Below are 20,556 nucleotides of genomic sequence, written 5' to 3' on the forward strand. Positions count from 1 at the left end.
GACTCATTTTTTTCAGCCCAGCACAGCATTTTTTTCGTCACAGTCGGTTTTAAAAGAAAACCTCTTCATTGTTGTTTACAAAAATACATAGCTGTTTTAATCTATATTAGACTACTGCTTAAAATTTGAAGTATGTCGGTCGATAAATTTCAGGATTTTTGCCGATAGCTTTTTCCTAATAAAATACGTAGCCTATGTTTATTTGAATATCGTAGAAAAGTTCGAAGTAAATCAGTCAACAACTTTTCGACTTTTTTTGTTACTCTTTGGACCAATACACACATCCCACTAAAAGAAAGGATCTTTCGTCGTCGCACCTTATATGTGGTGTCTGTTCTTTCGGACATGGCCGAAAGAGCAGACAACACACGTAATTATATGTATCCAATAGTGTTTTGCAAAAACATTGTCCGCTTTTCTTCAAAGATTTGCATTGAAGTTCACCAAACACTTACCTTGCACTTCCTTTTGGGCTACCTCAGTCTTCTCCGATCCTAGCACTGCTACTATGAATTCGTTCGATGTCGACCGTCACACCTCCAACACCACAGGAATGGTCTGGGGTTTGTCACTCTGGTGTCTTGTATGAGATTTTCTTTGCCGACACATTGACATTTCCTAGGACTCTTCCAACAAATCTGCGTTCCCTACTAGAGATTTCACATCCGTTACTCTCTTGTTATAGGCCATAAATCCTCCTCTTCTTCTTTTCTTGTTCTTTTTCTTCCTCGGTGCGTTTCCCAAAATGTAACAGTGTTCGCTTATTTGTCTCTTTGTCTCCACTTGGCGGGTTCTTGCACTTGGTAAGGGTGGAGACGGGGTGTCGTGATGGGAAACAGGCAGCCAACGTCATCCCTATAGGTCGTTTATCATTTAAAACGCGAAAACCCGCGTTTTTCCGTTGTTTCTTGATACGTCCAAAGTACGTGTCCGTACCACAGTAGACAATTTTACGTCTTCTTTTCCACGATAGCTCCCACTCGCTACTGAACGCAAATTTCACCACTGATCACATGATCACGAAGTCTCAGTCAAAGTGTCCACCGACGTATTTTGGTTTGCATTACAGCAAGTCGCTGCTCCCTAAATATATAAATGATTTCACATGTCCCATGCTCTTTTAGTGGAATAGTATCGGTGTTTTTTCTTACTCACTAATTTGAGGTAAACTACAAAAAGTCCACAATAAATTAATTATTGTTGGACTGCTTCAGAAGGCGTTCGTGAAGCAGAAAGATGTACCAGCGTTTTAAATCATAGCAGTTTACCTGGAAGATTTGTTTAAAAATAACAACTAGTATGACTTACATTGTATCCTTGAAGCATTCCGTTTAGATACTCAGGCGCAACAGGATCCCAAAAGATACTGGCTGCAGTAGAATTGAGCCTCCTCACTCGCACATTTTCTGGGGATGCTGATGGAGCTGTACAAAAAAAGGAGGCAAGGCGGGTATTAATGCACATGCGAGCTGCGAAATCTTTGCAGGAGATATAATCTTTAACATTCTCCACCTCTCACTTCTCGGTTGCTAGTAGTAATATTTTAATGATTTTTTTGCTGTGTCTATGAACAACGAATAAATCGGGTTTTCGTTTTGCCAGACACATTTCACCTGGAACTATTCACGCATCTTCAGTGGCCTGGAGTACGAAAATTTTTTCACTTAATTTTATTACCTTTAACTCACATATGGCACCATGGTACTAAAGAGCTACAAACAGTGGTGTAGGCGGAAAAAACAACTTTACCAGCAAACGACTAGGGCGCATAAAGAACACCTCCTACACAAACTGCAAGTGTTCAGCATGAGAATGACACGCCCAGAATAGTTTAAAGTGCGAGTGTAATACAGGCTACTGACGGTCGCTGAATAAGTTAATGTGAAATGCTTCTGGCAAAACGTAAATTAAACGTTTTTAGTTGCCCGTAGACATCATGTCAAACTTGTTAATTTCTTTCGTGTTTCATACTGTACGCCGTGGTCCGAGGCATATTTCTCTGCTGAAGTTTCGTTTCGCAGTGCTAGAGACATTACTAGAATATGCAAAGACTCAGAAAACTGCATCAGACTTTAACAAACTTAGTAGACCGAACCGTTTATACATATCCACTCAAGATCGGTTCGTGGTATCATTACACAGCTGTCAAAGATCACAGAATCGCGACTACGTATGTTAGGGAGTTTGTACTGGGGAAGAATTGGAGCTATTTCCTTTACTTAAAACTAAAACCCATAACTTACCTAATTCTTATAATCAGGTCTTCTTCTTTTCTACTAAACTACTTTTTTATGCTTTTGAATTTCCATTGCCTCTCTGTACATCCTAGTGTAGAAATTATTGGATGGTTCCCGGGTCTCTGATAATAATCAGCTACTGTCGATTTATCCGTGTTTCTCTGACTCCTATTGCTCATGTGTTGCTAAAACCTGGGGTTTTGTTTTGTTTTAGGGCGCAAAAACATTTACGGTCTTACGCGCCTACGTCAGAGCTGCAGAACACGAAGACAAAGAGAGGAGTTGAAAACGACTACATATTGATCGCAATAGACGGAAGAGAAGACAGGTAAAACCAGGGACGTAGAGATAGGTCTATAAAATACGCCATAGAGAAACGGAGGTCCTAAACCAAAAATTAAATGGCCTTCGCCATATTGCTCCGACGGGTAAAAAGTAAAACGCGATTGACAGCCCGCCCGTCGTTAGCTAAAACGGCCGATAACTCAGACGTCATACACAAACGAGAGCATAAGTGGTTAAAAAAAGGGCATTCCGTCAGGAAATGGTGGACCGTCAAAGGCTGAGCGCAATGAACACAAAGGGGTAGTGGAGTTCCACGCAACAAAAGTCAGTGCCCGATACGCAACCTAGCTACTAAAACGATTTCCCCCACAGAGAGCAGGCAGAAATGAGGTCGTTCAACCCGCTGGGAGAGGCTTAATAACCCGGAGATTTTTCCCTTGAAAGGAGGACCAGTGGTGATGTCAAAGTGACACCACCTGCTGATTGACAGCAAGACACGTATCATCGGAGGGAATGTAAGAACTAGCAGGCCGAGGTGCGAGGACTGCAGCCGTGACCATCTGTTGGGTGCAGCACTAAACTACGGGCCTAGTGGTCCTGGGTTCAGTCCCGAAATGGGTGTTAGAATTTTCCTTCGTTCCAGTCGCTCGTGGAAAGCCCCAGGTCTACTCAGCCTGATATCAATTGATACCGGTCATCTTCCCAGGGGCTAACAGTCAGCTAGGGCGATACACCCACCACTCTCGCTCTCCTAGTACCACGGCGAGGAAAGGCTGAACTCCACCTGCAGCCACACCAATAGCCCGGTCACGGGCTTGCGCCACAGTCTATGTACACTGGACATTATCTGCAAGTGATTTTATACACTCTTGCTGCGGCAAAGGCGAACATAGGTCCTTCCCAGTGTTCAAATGTTCGCACACCTATCTTGTTGGTTTAAAGACAGTGTCAGTACTGTGTCAGCATTCTGATGACGTCCGCACCATAGCTGAGTGGTCAGCACGGCTGACTGCCATTCGGAGGACCCAGAATCGATTCAGGGCACTGCCAGGGATTTTTCCATGCTGGGATTACTGACAGGGAGTGGACCCCGCTCACTATGCCAACTGAGCGATTAGTAGCAGTTCCAAAAGGTCAAGAAACCCGACAACGACCGAGAGAGTGGTGTGCTAACCACATGCCCCTCCATTCCTCATCCGACGACGCCACTGGCACAGGTTTTTACGAATGAGAAGAAAAGTCTCCCTTCAGTTGATGCTTTTTCCTAGTTATTTTAGGCTTTAGCCTTTTTTTTTTTTTTGAGTAGCTCTTTCTTCTCAAACCATTACTTAAATAATCGATCTCGTCCTCCAAGTAATGTGGGTCACAGCCTCGTTTAGCCATGTCGACTAATGAAACTTCCTGGCAGATCAAAACTGTGTGTCCGACCGAGACTCGAACTCGGGACCTTTGCCTTTCGCGGGCAAGTGCTCTACCATCTGAGCTACCGAAGCACGACTCACGCCCGGTCCTCACAGCTTTACCTCTGCCAGTATCTCGTCTCCTACCTTCCAAACTTTACAGAAGCTCTCCTGCGAACCTTGCAGAACTAGCACTCCTGAAAGAAAGGATATTGCGGAGACATGGCTTAGCCACAGCCTGGGGGATGTTTCCAAAATGAGATTTTCACTATGCAGCGGAGTGTGCGCTGATATGAAACTTCCTGGCAGATCAAAACTGTGTGCCCGACCGAGACTCGAACTCGGTAGTGGTACTTGGTAGAGCACTTGCCCGCGAAAGGCAAAGGTCCCGAGTTCGAGTCTCGGTCGGGCACACAGTTTTGATCTGCCAGGAAGTTTCATATCAGCGCACACTCCGCTGCAGAGTGAAAAATCTCATTCTGGATGTCGACTAATGTTTTGATCACCCGTCTGTTCTGCTTGAGATGATGACTAAAATTTTTATGAAGGTACATGTCTGTGTGAGTGGTTATCCATAGACTTTGTGCTCTAAAGTTGCCTCTCGGCAGTAAGCTATGCCTAGGACCACGGCCTAAAACCCTGCGAACAAAAATCATCAAGGACTCAAATACAGTCGGGAAGTACTGCAGTGTATAATCATCTATATATACCCAGGAAGTGTGCACAGTAGCCGGCTTGGTGCTTACCGTCCTCGAGGGTGCGTGCCGTGATGGTGTTGGAGGGCCGGCCCTCGAGGGCCTTGTGGAAGGGCACCAGGAAGAACTGGTAGCGCGTGAAGGCGCGCAGCCCGGACACGGTGTAGCCGGTGGCGCCCGCGTTCATCACGGTCACCAGGCCGAAGGAAGGCTCGGCCGCCGACAGGTCGCGGTAGCGCACGTACACGCCCTCCACCAGCTCCTCAGCGCCCAACACCTGCCAACATCATCGCCAGTGCTAAATATCTGTTTTGCCGATGAGTTCTCAGGCGTAAACTATTGCCCACCTATCAGCCGCGTCAAGTGTTTTCAAATGCACGAGCTTCCGGCCGAGTGTTTCTCCATCATTGTTATGTGTACAGTGACTGTGGTGCGTGTGGGTTTTCATATTTTTTATTCTCTACACAAAGCATGCAGTTGGATTTCTGACCCACTGCAACATTAAGACTTTTCACCTGAGCTCTAGACGAGCTAATAGAGGGGCAGACAGAGTGCCTGTTGAGGATATCTTTCTGAAGGGATTTCCGGTTCTAGCATTTTCCAATAAGAGGATGACTGCTGACGGCACGCAGTTGTTGACCTCCAGACCTGACGCAGACGTTCAGAGTTAAATGCCGAAACTCAACGCATTGCTCCATACAGTGACGTCATATGAACTTGCTAGTAGTGACCACTCAGTCTGCTCGTCATCACTTCGTCCCTCGTATGCTACTCTGCTTCCCAAGTAGCAGAATTCATTCACTTCGCAATCCCCAGTTCCGATGCTACGTTTGTCGCTAATCTTACATTCGCTACTCACCATCACTTTCGTTCCTCTTCGGTCTACTCGCAATCCATAGTGTGAGTTCATTATACTGCTCATTCTACAGTTCTTCCTTACATTCACTGCAGCGACATTATCAGCGAAACTTATCACTGATATCTTTTCATCCTGAATTTTAATACCACTCTTGAACCTTTCTTTTATTTTTGCCTTTCCATCTTCAGTGTAAAGACTGAAGAGGTGAAGCGAAATACTACAATTGTGTCTTATACCATTTTTATTCCTATCTCTTTGTCCTTGATCCTCTTATTATTTTCCCCTCTTTCCCTTGAACCTATTTACATTGCCCGTCTACGCCTATACCTTACACCTACTTTCGCGAGAATTCCCTACATCTTGCACAATTTAACGTTATCGGACGCTTTTTATAGCACTAAAAATCCAATGTGCAGATTATCAAATGCAACGTCAGAACTGCTCCCTGGTGCCATTAGCTTTCCTAAAACAAAACTAATGGTCATCCAGCACTCAGCGCATAATGCGTTAAGTTGATTTTGCGATAGTTATAGCACTTACTTGCCCTTCATATCTTCAATGTCTCCATCTTCTTCTTCTGTGACAGGTCAGTTGCGGACTGTTACGGTACCCACGCTATCTTGGTCTGACACGATCTCTTTTCCCTTTTGCAATGCGGGTGCGTTTCTTTATCTGAAGCGGTAGTCTCAGTAGATCAATTCTTGTAGATGTTCGTTAGATTTATTTTTGTTTACCCCCAGTTTTTCTTTCACACAGCACATTTTCAGCTGCTTTTGATTATCTTAATTTCGTATTTTATCCATTCATTTACATCCCTTTACTATTCTAAGAAATGTGCATTTCAATCCTTGCATATTTTCTTTCGCTCTCTCTTCTCTCTCTCTCTCTCTCTCTCTCTCTCTCTCTCTCTTTCCAGTGACCACGATTCACATCCATATAATAGGGTTGGCAATGCGAGTGTGTTTCTTTCAGTATTTTATTGTTTAAAGTTCTATCATTTGTCCCACAGATACTTTCAAATCTATTTAACTCAATCTGCATATCTTCTTCGTATTCATAAGATATTTTACAATCAAGATAGTTAAAATATTTTACCTGTTCTATTGTCTTTTCATCAACTTCTACCTTGGTCTTAACTAAATATTTTTCACAACATGCCACTGACATAGACTTACTAGAAGATATTTTCATATCGTCGTTTGCAGATATATAGTTTAGTTCATAAATTCGTTTTTGTAAATCGGCTCTTTCTGAAAATTTTAGTGCAAAGTCTTGAGTATATAGGAGTTATTTTAGCTTTACCGAATTGTTTAGTTGTGCCTCAGTGTTAGTCCTAGTATTCCATCTGCAGACTGCGTCCTCAATGTAAATATTGAACAGTGTATAGGGTAAAATGCAGCCTTGTCTCAATCCTTTATTTATTTGTATTATTCCTGTAAATATATCTTATATACCCAAAATTAATGAGGTTCATTATACAGACCTTTGATAGCTGATATAAAATGTAGTGGTCCTCCATTATTCATAACTTTTCTCTTACCACATTATTAAAGGCTTTCTCAGAATATAGAAAGCAATATGTGTCTCTTTGTTGAACTCTCTGTTTCTCAACTGCGTCAGTCGTTGATCATCCATTTCTCAATACGGCCTGTTTCTCCAATAGCAAACACTGTACTACTGTTTCCAGTCTCCTCTTTAAAATTCTTGCAAATAGTTTATATGGTGTTTGAAGTAAGCTTATCCTTCAGTAGTATTCTCGTATAATTTTTTCTGTTTTCATATATATCGATATTACTTTCGTCTTCTTCCAATTTTCTGGTACGTCTTCTAGCTCCCAGTATGTATTAAACAAATGTAACAATTGAAGGTGTAATGACAACGCTACTACATGTTTAACTGATTCTGTACTCATTCGATTTAAACCTATTGCTTCTCGATCTTTTGTGGTTTTCGAAGGTGCTACGAATTCTTTCGTCATCGTGCTATCTAGGGCTTTTACTTTTATTTCTGAATCTTTTTCTTTCTTCTCTCCCATGTCTCCTTAGGCTCCACAAAACCAACTTGAGTATTCCTTTGGTTGCACTTCCAAAAATTTTAGCAAACCCAAAGAAGTGCTATCTATCACTTGAGCCTTAGGTAATCGCAAATCTTTCAAAATTATGTGGAACTCTGACTAATCCTAAGTCCCCTACGTCTTCCGTGTCGACTCCCATTTCTTCTTCTGTCACATCACCTACCAACGTAGAAGACTTGCGTATTCCACAGATAATGGCAGAGCACAACTGTTATTATAAAATCCAGCTCGAGCGTGTTGAGAGTCTTTCTACCAGCGGAGGGAAAGTGGATAAGATAGGAGTGAGCTTCTCGGATGTCTAGCCTACTTCCTTAGAAGATCGCAGTCATGTACTGCTGTGAAACCCCTTTAGGGGGTTGTATGGTTTTAGTAGTCTGGTGGGTAGCGTCCCTACAGTAGGATGGTGGCACACACCTGCCAGCGAAGTCGCACCGCATTTGAGCTGATGGGCTGAGCGGCATTGAGGAGGATCTGCAGGCGGCCGAGCGCCTCCCTGGCGGCCTGCAGGCGGCGTTGCTCCTGGGAGTGGGGGCGGCTGCCGCCCCCCGGGGGCAGAGTCCGCGTGGGGTGCGACGGGGGGCTGGCGCGTGACACTCCCGCGGGCGTCTCGGAACGCACCACCACAGCATAGCGCGTATCCGGCCGCAAGCCCTCCACCTGCAAAACGTACAAGTCGGTCAACACGTGCAACGTAGGACCAAATGCAGAAGCACCTTTCTCTTTAGAAACCTCTTCTCTGGGCACGAGAGCCGTTCAGCAGTAGCAGCGACAAAGGGCTTTAGGAAAAACAGGTCAGTGACAATTACAAATAAAACATCGTTCCACTGGCATGACGGCTAATGAAGAAGCGACGTATGACAAGTTTTGTGACGTCATAACGAGCAGCTACGAGCGTGAAGAAGCCAGCACGTCGAATTTTCTCAATGTACTTTGAAACGTGAATTAAAGCGATGCAAAACAGCTGTCTCCGTTATAGACGAAACGATGCAGTCCTCCTATTGGAATACAGCTGAAGGCGTCTTATTTATTTGATTTTGTAGAACAACGTTTCTGTTGCAAGATTCAATTATATCTTTAACTATGTTTTGGCATCACCTCGCGTGTGTAATAACTTTTCAAGCTGTTTCCTCTACATTATTTTCTTTGAGTGAGTTTGTCTTATAGGATATTAGGCTGTCAACCATAACTGCATATTCTTTGCAGTTAAGCTTAGTTCTTTCGCACATGATTGAGGTTGCTAATTTAATTTAAATTGTTTTCTAGGACCTTGCGTTGTCTTGCTACATCTTCTCTTCAATTGAGTATAATTCTTTGCACGTCATTGGGCTTGTTAACTTAATTTAATTTAAATTGTCTTACAGGCTGTTAGGTTCTTTATACCACCCCCAGAACATCTTCTCTTCACAATCGTTTCCACGTTTAGCCTTTGTGGTGTCACTGCCAGACACCAGACTTGCTAGGTGGTAGCCTTTAAATCGGCCGCGGTCCATTAGTATACGCCGGACCCGCGTGTCGCCACTGTCAGTGATAGCAGACCGAGCGCCACCACACGGCAGGTCTAGAGAGACTTACTAGCACTCGCCCCAGTTGTACAGCCGACTTTGCTAGGAAAGGTTCACTGACAACTACGCTCTCATTTGCCGAGACGATAGTTAGCATAGCCTTCAGCTACGTCATTTGCTACGACCTAGCAAGGCGCCGTGTTCAATTGATATTTATTGTGTGAAGCATGTATCATCAAGAGAGATGTTCTACAATTGTGGATTAAAGTTAAGTATTACATCATCTACGTACTTTATTTGCAATTCTCAAGACATTGTCCTGTTCCAGACCTCACGCCAGTCAGCGTGTAATTAAACGCGTGCGTTTCGGCCTCCTCTAGAAACACAGTGTTGGCTCTTCTGCCAACACTACAGCCTTAATGTTTTCTGGCTCGTTGCCTTTACCTTCATGTACTGTTAGGTATAAAATTTTTAGTTGAGTTACTGCTGCGAAGTCATTGCGCCTCACTCACTTTCAGTGTTGTACATCCTTTTAATGGTGATACACAGTAACAGTTTGCTGAGAACCTCGTAAGCATATAAACAGTTAACGAATTAAAAGAATACGGCAGAACATCCAAAGTTATGTGCTTTTCATTCACAATTATGAAGATGTTCGACGAAGCAGCGACAGAGGGATTAACCAACAATAAAATATGCTATTTCCAAATACCGATGCATTAAAGAAAATCTCTCACTACCGCGTCATTTTTGGTACGATTTGTTACAGTAAAATTTTGATAAATGTGACGTCGCATTTTATATATAACAGTCTGATGACAACCTCGTGAGAATATAACCAGTTAACGAATTAAATGAATACTGCAGAACATCCACAGTTATGTGTTTTTCATTCACAATTATGACGATGCTCATCGAAGCAGCGACAGGGGGATCAACTGACAAGAAATTATGCTATTTCAATATACCAATGCATTAAAGAAAATCCCTCAATAACGCGTCATTTTTGGTACGATTTATTACAACAAACTTTTGATAAATATGACGTCGCTTTTTATATCCTTTCGCTGCTGTAAGCGTGTATACAGGTCCTGCCAAGCCATCCCCATGTGTTGTGGACGTCTATAAGTGCGCCGTTTGGGTTTTCCCGCAGTTCTATGGACGTCTGAATACGTCTTCTGCCGCCCACCTCTGACTGCTGCGGAGGAGTACTTCCGTATCTCGCTGAATAAAAGGTTTTCGAGGTTGGTGTATAAGTTGGTAGCGTTTTATCATAAGTTTAATAAACACAACGGATAAACATAACAAGTACTTTTAGTCATCAATAATACTATGTTCGTGTTCACTGTGAATAGCAGTAAGCCAACGATGGGGTAACTTACCGACTGTAGAAATCACAGGGCCAATTTTCATCTGGAGAGGAAGTTCCTTGAGTGATATTTGGTAGAAATCGGAAAAAGTGAAAATCTGAGAGGGCAGTATTAAGTGAGTAAGGTGGATGAGAAATGACTTCCCAACCAACTCCTGTATAGTGCTTTTTGTCGGACTAGTAGGATGAGAAGGGGCGTTATCGAGGAGTAGCACCACTTCACACACCCTTCCTGGTCGCTGTCTCTGGATTGCGTTTGCAAGGCGTCTCAATTGTTGGCAACAAATGTCAGCAGTAATGGTTACATCTTGGGCAGGCAATTCGTAGTACACCACAGCGTCGTTGTTCCGACGAGGGCATAACATTACCATTTGTGGATGAGCGTATGTCTTTATTTGGGGAGGTGTTGCTTTGCTTGGGCTCAATTATTCCTTTCCTTTCTTTACGTTAGTATAGAGACACCATTCCTCGCCACCAGCAACGCTACAGGATAGGAACGGTCGGTGTTGTTCAGGAGCCAATTGATGACGAGCAAGCCGAGATGCACATATGACCACACGCTGATTATTGTGATGATGGCTTAGAGAATGCGGTACCGTACACCTGAATTTTAACTTTCCACACTGCATGCAAATGTCGCACCATGGTGAAGTGATTACAATTCATCAGTTTGCCAGTTTTCGAGTAGCTACTATGACGTGGATAATCGTGGATTAATGTGTTTGAACCACCTTCATCAAACACCGAAGATCTTACTGAATGTGGAAAGTCACTAATGCCAAAACCATTCTTCTTAAAACGATACAACGATTTTCCTGCCGTACTCTATCCAACGACGTTACCTCATACTCGGTGCAAATGTTTTCGGCTGCCTCAGCTGCTCTCACCGCACTACTGAAAACAGAGGAATATGCCGGAAATGTCCCGATTTCTCCACTTGACACTACATTTTCTAGCGTCCACAACTGCACTCACTATCTTCAAATGACAAATGACAAATAGCAGCAGTGAAATACAGATAAAGTGGCAATCGGTAAATTAAAATACCACAAACAAAACAAAAACGCTACCAGATTATGGGCCAACCTAATAATACGACACTTGTGTCTCATTGCACGCTCTCATTTGTAAAAGAAGAACTGAAAAAAAATCTCGTTTTGATATCGTGAGACGATAATGAGATACGACGATTGTTATGACTACATGATTCGCGAATAGGAAGGACGTGAATGGGCGCGTCGCTCGCGCCCTTCCTTCAGATAAAAAACCCACTTACTTAACTTCATTTGTATTGCATTGTATGTTAACCGAGGGCCTAGAAACGACGGAGAGGTTTCGTCCCCGCCGCAGCCGCAGTGGTCCACAACCCCACGACGACTACCGCAGTCCACTTCACCACTCCACCACTCATTCAGGGTTATTGTGCGGTTCGGCCCCCGGTGGACCCCCTCCACTAGGGAACGTCACACACTGGACGACTGTAACCGCTATGTTTGCGCGGTAGAGTAGTGGTGGAGTACGCGTACGTGGAGAACTTGTTTGCGCAGCAATCGCCGACATAGTGTAGCTGAGGCGGAATAAGGGGAACCATCCCGCATTCGCTGAGGCAGATGGAAAACCTCCTAAAAACCTTCCACAGACGGCTCTCCGGACCTCGACACAAGTCCGCCGGGCGGATTCGTGCCGGGGACCAGGCGCTCCCTCCCACTCCGGAAAGCCGTGCGTTAGACCGCAAGGCTAAGCGGAGGGGCTAACTTCGTTTACTACAATGTATGAGCTAAAGTCAACCATAATCGTTTTTACCAGTGCAAAATTTTTTTAAATATCGTGCAGCGTTCTAGTTAATTTGATGGCGGATAATGGAAGGAAATTCCATTTTTTATCGAATGACGACATCAGACAGTAAGATGTGCAAAAATCATTTTTTTCACGTAATATTTCTCAAAAAATTGGGTGATAAGAAGTTCACATCGGCCGGAATACCGTCTCTCAAGACAGGCACCAGAATTTTGCGAGCACTTCAGCCATAAGCAAAAAGGTTATGATGATGTTCTAAGAAGCAGCGACGGAAGTATTACCTAACTATAAAATATGATGATCAGGATACCGGTGCATTAAAGAAAATAACGCGTCATTTTTGGTAAGATTTATTATGATAAAATCTTAACAAATATGACGTCGTTTTTATATGTGGTACCCTACATTATGGGGAAAAGGTGAGGATGGAAATATAAACGTCTCCTGAAGTTTTACTCAATCAGTCATTGTGTATATCTACACCGCATACGTGGAAATGAATTCTCTAGATAAATGTTGAAGATGAGAAAATAATCAAGTCAGAGTTAAATATTTTGAGGACGACGATTGTGGATGTAAAACTATGGAAATGTATGAAACATGATTATAATATCTCTAAAATGTCAGAAATTTTTATCGCCTGTTCCAAGCAACTGTCAGTGTCATTTTGTCTAGGGGGAGGCAGAATGTTTTTAGCTCTTCATTTTCAAAATCTTACGCACTCTTGAATCGACTGACATCTTCATAACTTTCTTACGGATTATCTCCAGCCATTATCGATAATTACTAACACGTAAAAAACCACCTCTTCATCATTCTGGAAATGACTGCCTCGCATTCGGAGGCCACACGAGTGAGGCAAAATCTGATAGCACAAAGAAGCCGCATGTATGACTGTATGGTGCAAAAAGAACTGCGTCGTTGTCGTGGAGTAAAAACTCCCGCGACGCTGTGTGTTGAGAGCCTCCTTTTATCTCGTCAGGGCATTTCGGTAGAATGCTCCTATGACAGTAAAGTACCACATTACGGCAATCCCAAAGAACACTGAGTATCGCCTAGTCCCGATGCTGGTTGAGCCTTCGCCTTTTTTGGCGGTAGTGAATTCATAAGTTTTACTGACTTCACTTCTTTGTGTCTTGTTATAGCGATAACCCAGCACTCGTCCTTGGTGTTTAGGCGATTGCAGAGATCAGTAGTACACAGCTGCAAGATATGCGCTATTTCTTTGGTTCTATGGGATTTTCCAGTGGGTGTGAGGAGTCGCAAAACCCAGCAAGTGGCAATTGTTTCATGTTCAGAACTTCGTGTTAATTTTAGAAACAGATTTATAACTGATTTTTCACTTTTCTGGGTTCCGTACTTCAATCAGTAAGTAAAATCACTTTGTTATCCGACTATCCGTCTGTCTCTCCGGCTGTTAGAAACCTTTTCTCTCAGAAACGGGTTGACATGCCCTGTTGAAATTTATGTCGTCTACAGTCCCTTCATGCTGTCAGAAACGTAAGCTTCTAAGTAAATTGCAATAAAATGATACGGCCATCTATGTCACGTATTTGGACTTGAGCAAACTCACTCAACAAAACCTATAGGATGCTTTCCTAAGTCCTAGCACCACGAAATTTGGCAAGTAGGCCTAGCACGGTTTCACGTTGCAAAAACTGGAAAGAATTTGAAAACAGTAAATTTGTAATTTTTTTTATGTTGTCATATGATACCTAAATGTCTGTCTGCCCTCCGTCTGTTAAGACATCTTATTATCAGGAACGGATATGGGTATCAAGCTGAACATTATGTCACATACTAAGGTTAATGGTCCCTTGGCACTGTAATATGTGTAAGCTTCTGAGTCAATGCAGTCAAAAGGTACGGCCATTCATGAGAAATATTTTGATACTCACGAACTCACCCCTCAAAGCTTATAGTGCACGTACCGTTGGCATAGAATCATGAAATTTTGCAAGAAGCAAGCTTTCACAGTACGAAAAAATAAAAAAATCCGAAAAATATAAATTTGCAATTATATCGCAAGAAAAAATATTTCCCTGATCATTTGTTAACCGATGTCAGACTTGAGATTAAAACATTCTCCAAAGTCTTGGGATTCCTGGGACCGATATCTTTGCCAGTACCAATGTCGGTAACAGGCAAGATTGGTCGAGATGCTCGATTCCTAAAATAGATGAGCTGCCTATATACATAATTAAGTTTAAACGGAATTTTCAGAGCGCGAGTCCTATTGGCACAAGAACAATTTAAATTTCACTGTCGCCCCGATTGTGATACGCTGATACTTCCATAGCGATTCCCAGCTCTAGCCAGAGAGACGGACCGCCATACCGTCTGTCATTAATCTGGCTAGTTTGACCACACTGGAAGCGCCTGCTGCACCTAAAGACTGTGTCAACTGATGGTGTATTATTGGCGTATACTTCCACCGACCATGCTTTGATGGTTATGACGTTATTCCTTGAAATGAAAAAAAAAGTATCGCACGATAATCCACTGTATTGATGGACTGCACGACATCTCTTAGGCTCTTCTAGCGGCATGCCACGGTCGTGTGGCGCTGGAATTTTAACGTGTACCAAGACTGGAGAGATGTAGTCAAAACATACAAAAATTTAATTATCTACCTTTATTTTTTCGAGATGTTATTCATAAATTTCATGTATACCCTCGTACTCGTTTCCACAGCTTAAACCCTTTTCACCATACCATATCGATATTCTCAAAGAAATGTCTTCCAGATTCACACTCATGAATAACAAACATCTTATCACAGACTGTTGTTAGACTGACATTAAGGTTTCGGGAGGGGATGATATTTTGAAATTAGCAAAATACCTTCAGTTCAGCTTTATTTCTGTTACTAAACTGACCGCATTGGTCGCTAAGGTTGTGAACTTGACGTACAATGTGTTTCACCTGATAATAGTCTGCAGTAACCCTTCACTGAAATTAGAAGGCACTCTGTTAAGGAATTTTTTTCTCAGATATTTTGAGAGTAGGGCCAGTGAGGTACTCACGGTGAAGGTGTCTGGAGGCAGCCTCCTGCCGGCCACGACCCACCCGCCGTGCAGGTCCGGGCAGCAGTACTCCAGGGTGTAGCCCAGTACGTGGCCCTCCACGGGCCGCCACGTCACCGTCAGTGACGTATCCGTGACGTCAGCGACACGCGGCTGTGACGGCGCCGGAGGCAGCGCCGCGGCGCTCCAGGGCACCCCAGCTGCCGAGCCAGACGGCGTCTCGCTCAGCGACAGCAGCGCCGAATGCATGCTGCGGCCGCCACCGGAAGCTGCCCAGCAGCTGTACTTGCCCACGTCCGACGGCTGCACCTCTGCGTTTGAAAAGCAACGTCAGCGTTAGATATGTACTGAAATTGATCATGTTGACGCCACAGCCGACTGACACATATATTAATGAGTAATGAAAACCAGAAAAGCGGTATTATCACATATTTATGACATCACGACCGGTTTCGTTCATAGATCATCTACATCTACATCCATACTCCGCAAGCCACCTGACGGTGTGTGGCGAAGGGTACTTTGAGTAACCGGCCGTAGAGGCCGAGCGGTTCTAGGCGCTACAGTCTGGAACCGCGCGACCGCTACGGTCGCAGGTTCGAATCCTGCCTCGGGCATGGATGTGTGTGATGTCCTTAGGTTAGTTAGGTTTAATTAGTTCTAAGTTCTAGGGGACTGATGATCTTAGAAGTTAAGTCCCATAGTACTCAGAGCCATTTGGTACTTTGAGTACCACTATCGGTTCTCCCTTCTATTCCAGTCTCGTATTGTTCGTGGAAAGAAGGATTGTCGGTATGCCTCTGTGTGGGCTCTAATCTCTCTGATTTTATCTTCATGGTCTCTTCGCGAGGTATGTGTAGGAGGGAGCAATATACTGCTTGACTCCTCTGTGAAGGTATGTTCTCGAAACTTCAACAAAAGCCCGTACCGAGCTACTGAGCGTCTCTCTTGCAGAGTCTTCCACTGGAGTTTATCTATCATCTCCGTATTTTAAATCACTCCTATTGCCTACTCCCAGATAATTTATGGAATTAACTGCTTCCAGTTGCTGACCTGCTATATTGTAGCTTTCTATGTATTCGAAGCACATTACACTTGTCTACACTGAGATTCAATTGCCATTCCCTGCACCGTGCGTCAATTCGTTGCAGATCCTCCTGCATTTCAGTACAATTTTCCATTGTTGCAACCACTCGATATACTACAGCATCATCCGCAAAAAGCCAAAGTGAACTTCCGACGTTATCCACAAGGTCATTTATGTATATTGTGAATATCAACTGTCCTACGACACTCCCCTGAAGCACACCTGAAACCACTCTTACTTCGGAAGACTTCTCTCCACTGAGAGTGACATGCTGCGTACTGTTATCTAGGAACTCTTCAATCCAATCACACAATTGGTCTGAGAGTCCATATGCTCTTACTTTGTTCATTAAACGACAGTGGGGAACTGTATCGAACGCCTTGCGGAAGTCAAGAAACACGGCATCTGCCTGGGAACCCGTGTCTATGGCCCTCTGAGTCTCGTGGACGAATGGCGCGAGCTGAGTTTCACCCGATCGTCTTTTCCGAAGCCCATGCTAATTCCTGCAGAGTAGATTTCTAGTCTCCGGAAAAGTCGTTATACTCGAACATAATATGTGTTCCAAAATTCTACAACATGTTGTTGCTAAGTTGTGCCATTTCGTGACAGAAATGGTCTGGTCGTCGAATGTAACGTCAGAGACAAAACTCTGGAGTCGATGATCACAGATATTCGGCTGACCGCCTGTCGGAAGTATAGCGAGCTGACACGGCATGCTTGCGATCACTGTTTCCAGATTTTATGTGTAACGTTACATATGACAACCACACCATTTAAATCATGATACCGGCACAACCCGCAACCTGATGATATTCTAAGAACACATATACATAAGGCGTTCTCCTAAGAGTCATCAGGCGGAATCTCTCTGGTGCTTCCTCAGATATCTGCAGTTTCGTTTTTGTAGTGTTTACCTGGAGTCAGCACAAACAAATACAGTTTATCATGTCTTTCATACGACGCCCACAGTCAAGGGACAGTGACGGTTTGTTTTCCAGATTAAAAAAAGGAAAGGTCTTCAACGTGGAATTTTACGTGTCCATTAGTTAGGATGGTCCTGAATAGTCTAGTGTGATATTTGTTTTATCGACTTGAACTAACGGAGACAGTAAAACACGAAGAATAACCAGTACATCAGCAGCGACTGAGCGGCACTTCTCCATGGTGGCAGCTGTCAGTAAGCGCCATGGCATATACACTGAAGAGCCAGAGAAACTGGTACAACAGCCTAATATCGTGTAGGATCCCCGCTAGCACGCAGAAGTGCCGCAACACGACGTAGCATGGACTCGACTAATGCCTGAAGTAGTGTTGGAGGGTCCGCAGCTCGTGGTCGTGCGGTAGCGTTCTCGCTTCCCACGCCCGGGTTCCCGGGTTCGATTCCCGGCGGGGTCAGGGATTTTCTCTGCCTCGTGATGACTGGGTGTTGTGTGCTGTCCTTAGGTTGGTTAGGTTTCAGTAGTTCTAAGTTCTAGGGGACTGATGACCATAGATGTTAAGTCCCATATTGCTCAGAGCCATTTGAACCATTTGAACTAGTGCTGGAGGGAAGTGACTCCATGAGTCCTGCAGGGCTCTTCATGAATCCGCGAGAGTACGAGGGGGTGGAGATTTCTTCTGAAGAACACGTTGTTGCAAGGCATACCAGATATGTTCAGTAACGTTCTTTTCTGGGGAGTCTGGTGGCCAGCGGAAGTATTTGAACTCGGAAGAGTGTTCCTGGAACCACACTGTAGCAATTCTGGGCCTGTGCAGTGTCGCATTATCCTACTGGAATTGCCGAAGTCCATCGAAATGCACAATGGACATGAGCGGACGCAGGTGATCAGACAGGATGATTAGGTACGTGTCACGTGCCACAGTCGTATCTAGGCGTAATCGGGGGTCCCATGTCACTCAAACATCACACACCTCACACCATTACAGAGCCTCCACCAGCTTAAACAGTCCCTGCTAACTTGTAGGGTCCATGGATTCATTGAGTTGTATTCATACTCGTGCACGTCCATCCACTCGATAAAATTTGAAACGAGACTCGTTCGACCAGGCAAAATGTTCCCAGTCATCAACAGTCAAATGACTGTGTTGACGAGCCCAGGGGAGGCGTAAAGCTTTGTGTCGTGCAGTCATCAAGGGTACACGAATTGGGCTTCGGTCCCGTAAGCCCATATTGATGGTATTTCGTTGAATGGTTCGCACGCTGACACTCGGTGATGGCCCAGCATTGAAATCTGCAGCAATTTGCGGTAAGATTTGTACCTCTGTCACGTTGAACGATTCTCTTCAGTCGTTGTTGGTCCCGTTCTTTGCAGGCCGCCGACTTCCTAAACAACCTACGATACTGAATGTATCAGACATTAAGCTGATAAGAGCAGATTTTGCTAGCGTAGAGCGCTGAAATGGCATTTTACCTCACACGTCTCCGTCCCCCGCAAAGACCATTCGATTTCTGTTCATCATTTTCAGCAACTGTTTTTGAAGAACGCCAATGTGTAGAAATAGCACACTAATTGCTTAAAAATTGATTTTTAACGCAACTGGTGTGCTATTTATTCACATCAGAAATCTTCTTACTCCGTTCGCACCCCCCCTCCCCCCCCCCCCAGCCCATACTTGCAATCGCACTTCTTCTTTGGTACCACCTACACTTGCTTCACATTCAAAGAGGATGACTGGACGTGATGAAAGCTCAAAAAATGGTTACGACTCCTTACCACAGTGAAAGTAAAATTATGTTCAATTTCACAAGAACAATTTCAAATACTTGCCGAATATCGCAAAAAAAAAAAAGCAAAATATCGGCTCTCGGATTGCCATTTCGTTATCGATACATAGAGGAAATACATATCGCTGAAATATATAGATACTTTTTAGTGAAGATGCCGGTATATCGATACTTTGTGAACTAACCTAGGCTGCTGATATCGCGTCTCTTCTCCTTTCCTCAGTGGCTATCAAGGCGACAGTTTGAACAAGACCCGATAACACTCCCGTCTCCTGACGCGCCCAATAAATCTATTCGCCTTACTACAGGAGCGCCCTTTATCAAGTTGCAAGTCTCTTCAGTTTAGTTACTCACGAATATATGATGAATTGTCGGTTACTTGTTCAGTGACTTCAAGGTTTTCTATGCTTATTTACATTATTTCCCTCTCGCAGCGCTAGTCTTTAATTTTTTGCTAATCTTCAATAACATCAAACCCGCTTATTTTCAGCGACTAGTATTTTTTCATCCCTGTGGTAATGCATTTTATACTGAATGTCCACTTGGGGTAGCCGTTACTGTGCAACGGAAAAAACCACTACCCGACGCATTCGATATTCAGCTTTTTGGTCCTAGCCTGAAGGCGGATCATGTGGCACAAGCTTTGTTTTGGAGTAAGCGAAAGCGACACGGTTTTCTTCACCTGATAAATAATGAGCCAAGCTAGTGACAGCAGCTTGTGTGTGTACATAACTTTCAAAGACAGAACTACGATGGTATTATTACAGGATATGTTTGTGACAAGTGAGAGGAACGTAACACTCTTATCAACAAAATCGTCATGAGAGGAAATAAGAATAACAGAAAACAGTCAGTGGTGGCCGAAGTTTACAAAATAATCCTTTGTATGAAGGGAAATGTGTGTTTCATTGAATAACTACAAAGAAAGATGGTTTAATATGAGAGTTGCGTTAAGCTAGCACTAATAATATTCTGTAGAAAAACAAGGTCCTTCATTTATGGTATTCTGTATTCGATGCTGAACTCAACTACATATAGTTCAGATATTATTACTAGACAATAAAATTTTAACAACATAATGTCTCTTAATAACTATAAAATTGTTACTAAGGAAGGTCTCTTTGAACCAAAATGTAACCGGCCGCTGTGGCAGAGCAGTTGCAGGCGCTTGAGTCCGGAACCGAGCTGCTTCTACGGTCGCAGGTTCGAATCCTGCCCCGGGCATATATGAGTGTAATGTCCTTAGGTTGGTTAGGTTTAAGTAGTTCTAAGTCTAGGGAACTGACGATCTCAGATGTTAAGTCCCATAGTGCTTAGAGCCATTTCCATTTACTTCAAAATGAAGTATTTTGGTTTGTAGGAATTCGGGTTCTATCTGGGATAATCAGTTCGGTTGCGAGTGATGTCATGAGGCTGATGTTACTGTAGCGAAGGCCCCTCAACACCGAGAGACGTAGGCGTTTGTACGCTTTTATGGACAAACTGTGGGCTCGTGTTCCT

General features: G+C 43.7%; 1 protein-coding gene across 1 annotated transcript in view; it reads right to left on the reverse strand.

Annotated features, from left to right (window-relative positions):
- LOC124545891 (roundabout homolog 2-like) overlaps nucleotides 1–20,556 on the reverse strand; it is a 187,120-nt gene that overhangs the window by 55,742 nt on the left and 110,822 nt on the right. Inside the window, exons 8-11 of the mRNA XM_047124851.1 lie at nucleotides 15,245–15,555; nucleotides 7,965–8,207; nucleotides 4,669–4,894; nucleotides 1,309–1,424 (exon numbers count right to left, since the gene is read on the reverse strand). Of these exons, the coding sequence (XP_046980807.1) occupies nucleotides 1,309–1,424; nucleotides 4,669–4,894; nucleotides 7,965–8,207; nucleotides 15,245–15,555 (896 nt within the window). The remainder of the gene's footprint in view (nucleotides 1–1,308; nucleotides 1,425–4,668; nucleotides 4,895–7,964; nucleotides 8,208–15,244; nucleotides 15,556–20,556) is intronic.

The sequence above is a fragment of the Schistocerca americana genome, chromosome 8, assembly GCF_021461395.2.
Source record: "Schistocerca americana isolate TAMUIC-IGC-003095 chromosome 8, iqSchAmer2.1, whole genome shotgun sequence".
In the NCBI taxonomy this organism is placed as follows: domain Eukaryota; kingdom Metazoa; phylum Arthropoda; class Insecta; order Orthoptera; family Acrididae; genus Schistocerca; species Schistocerca americana.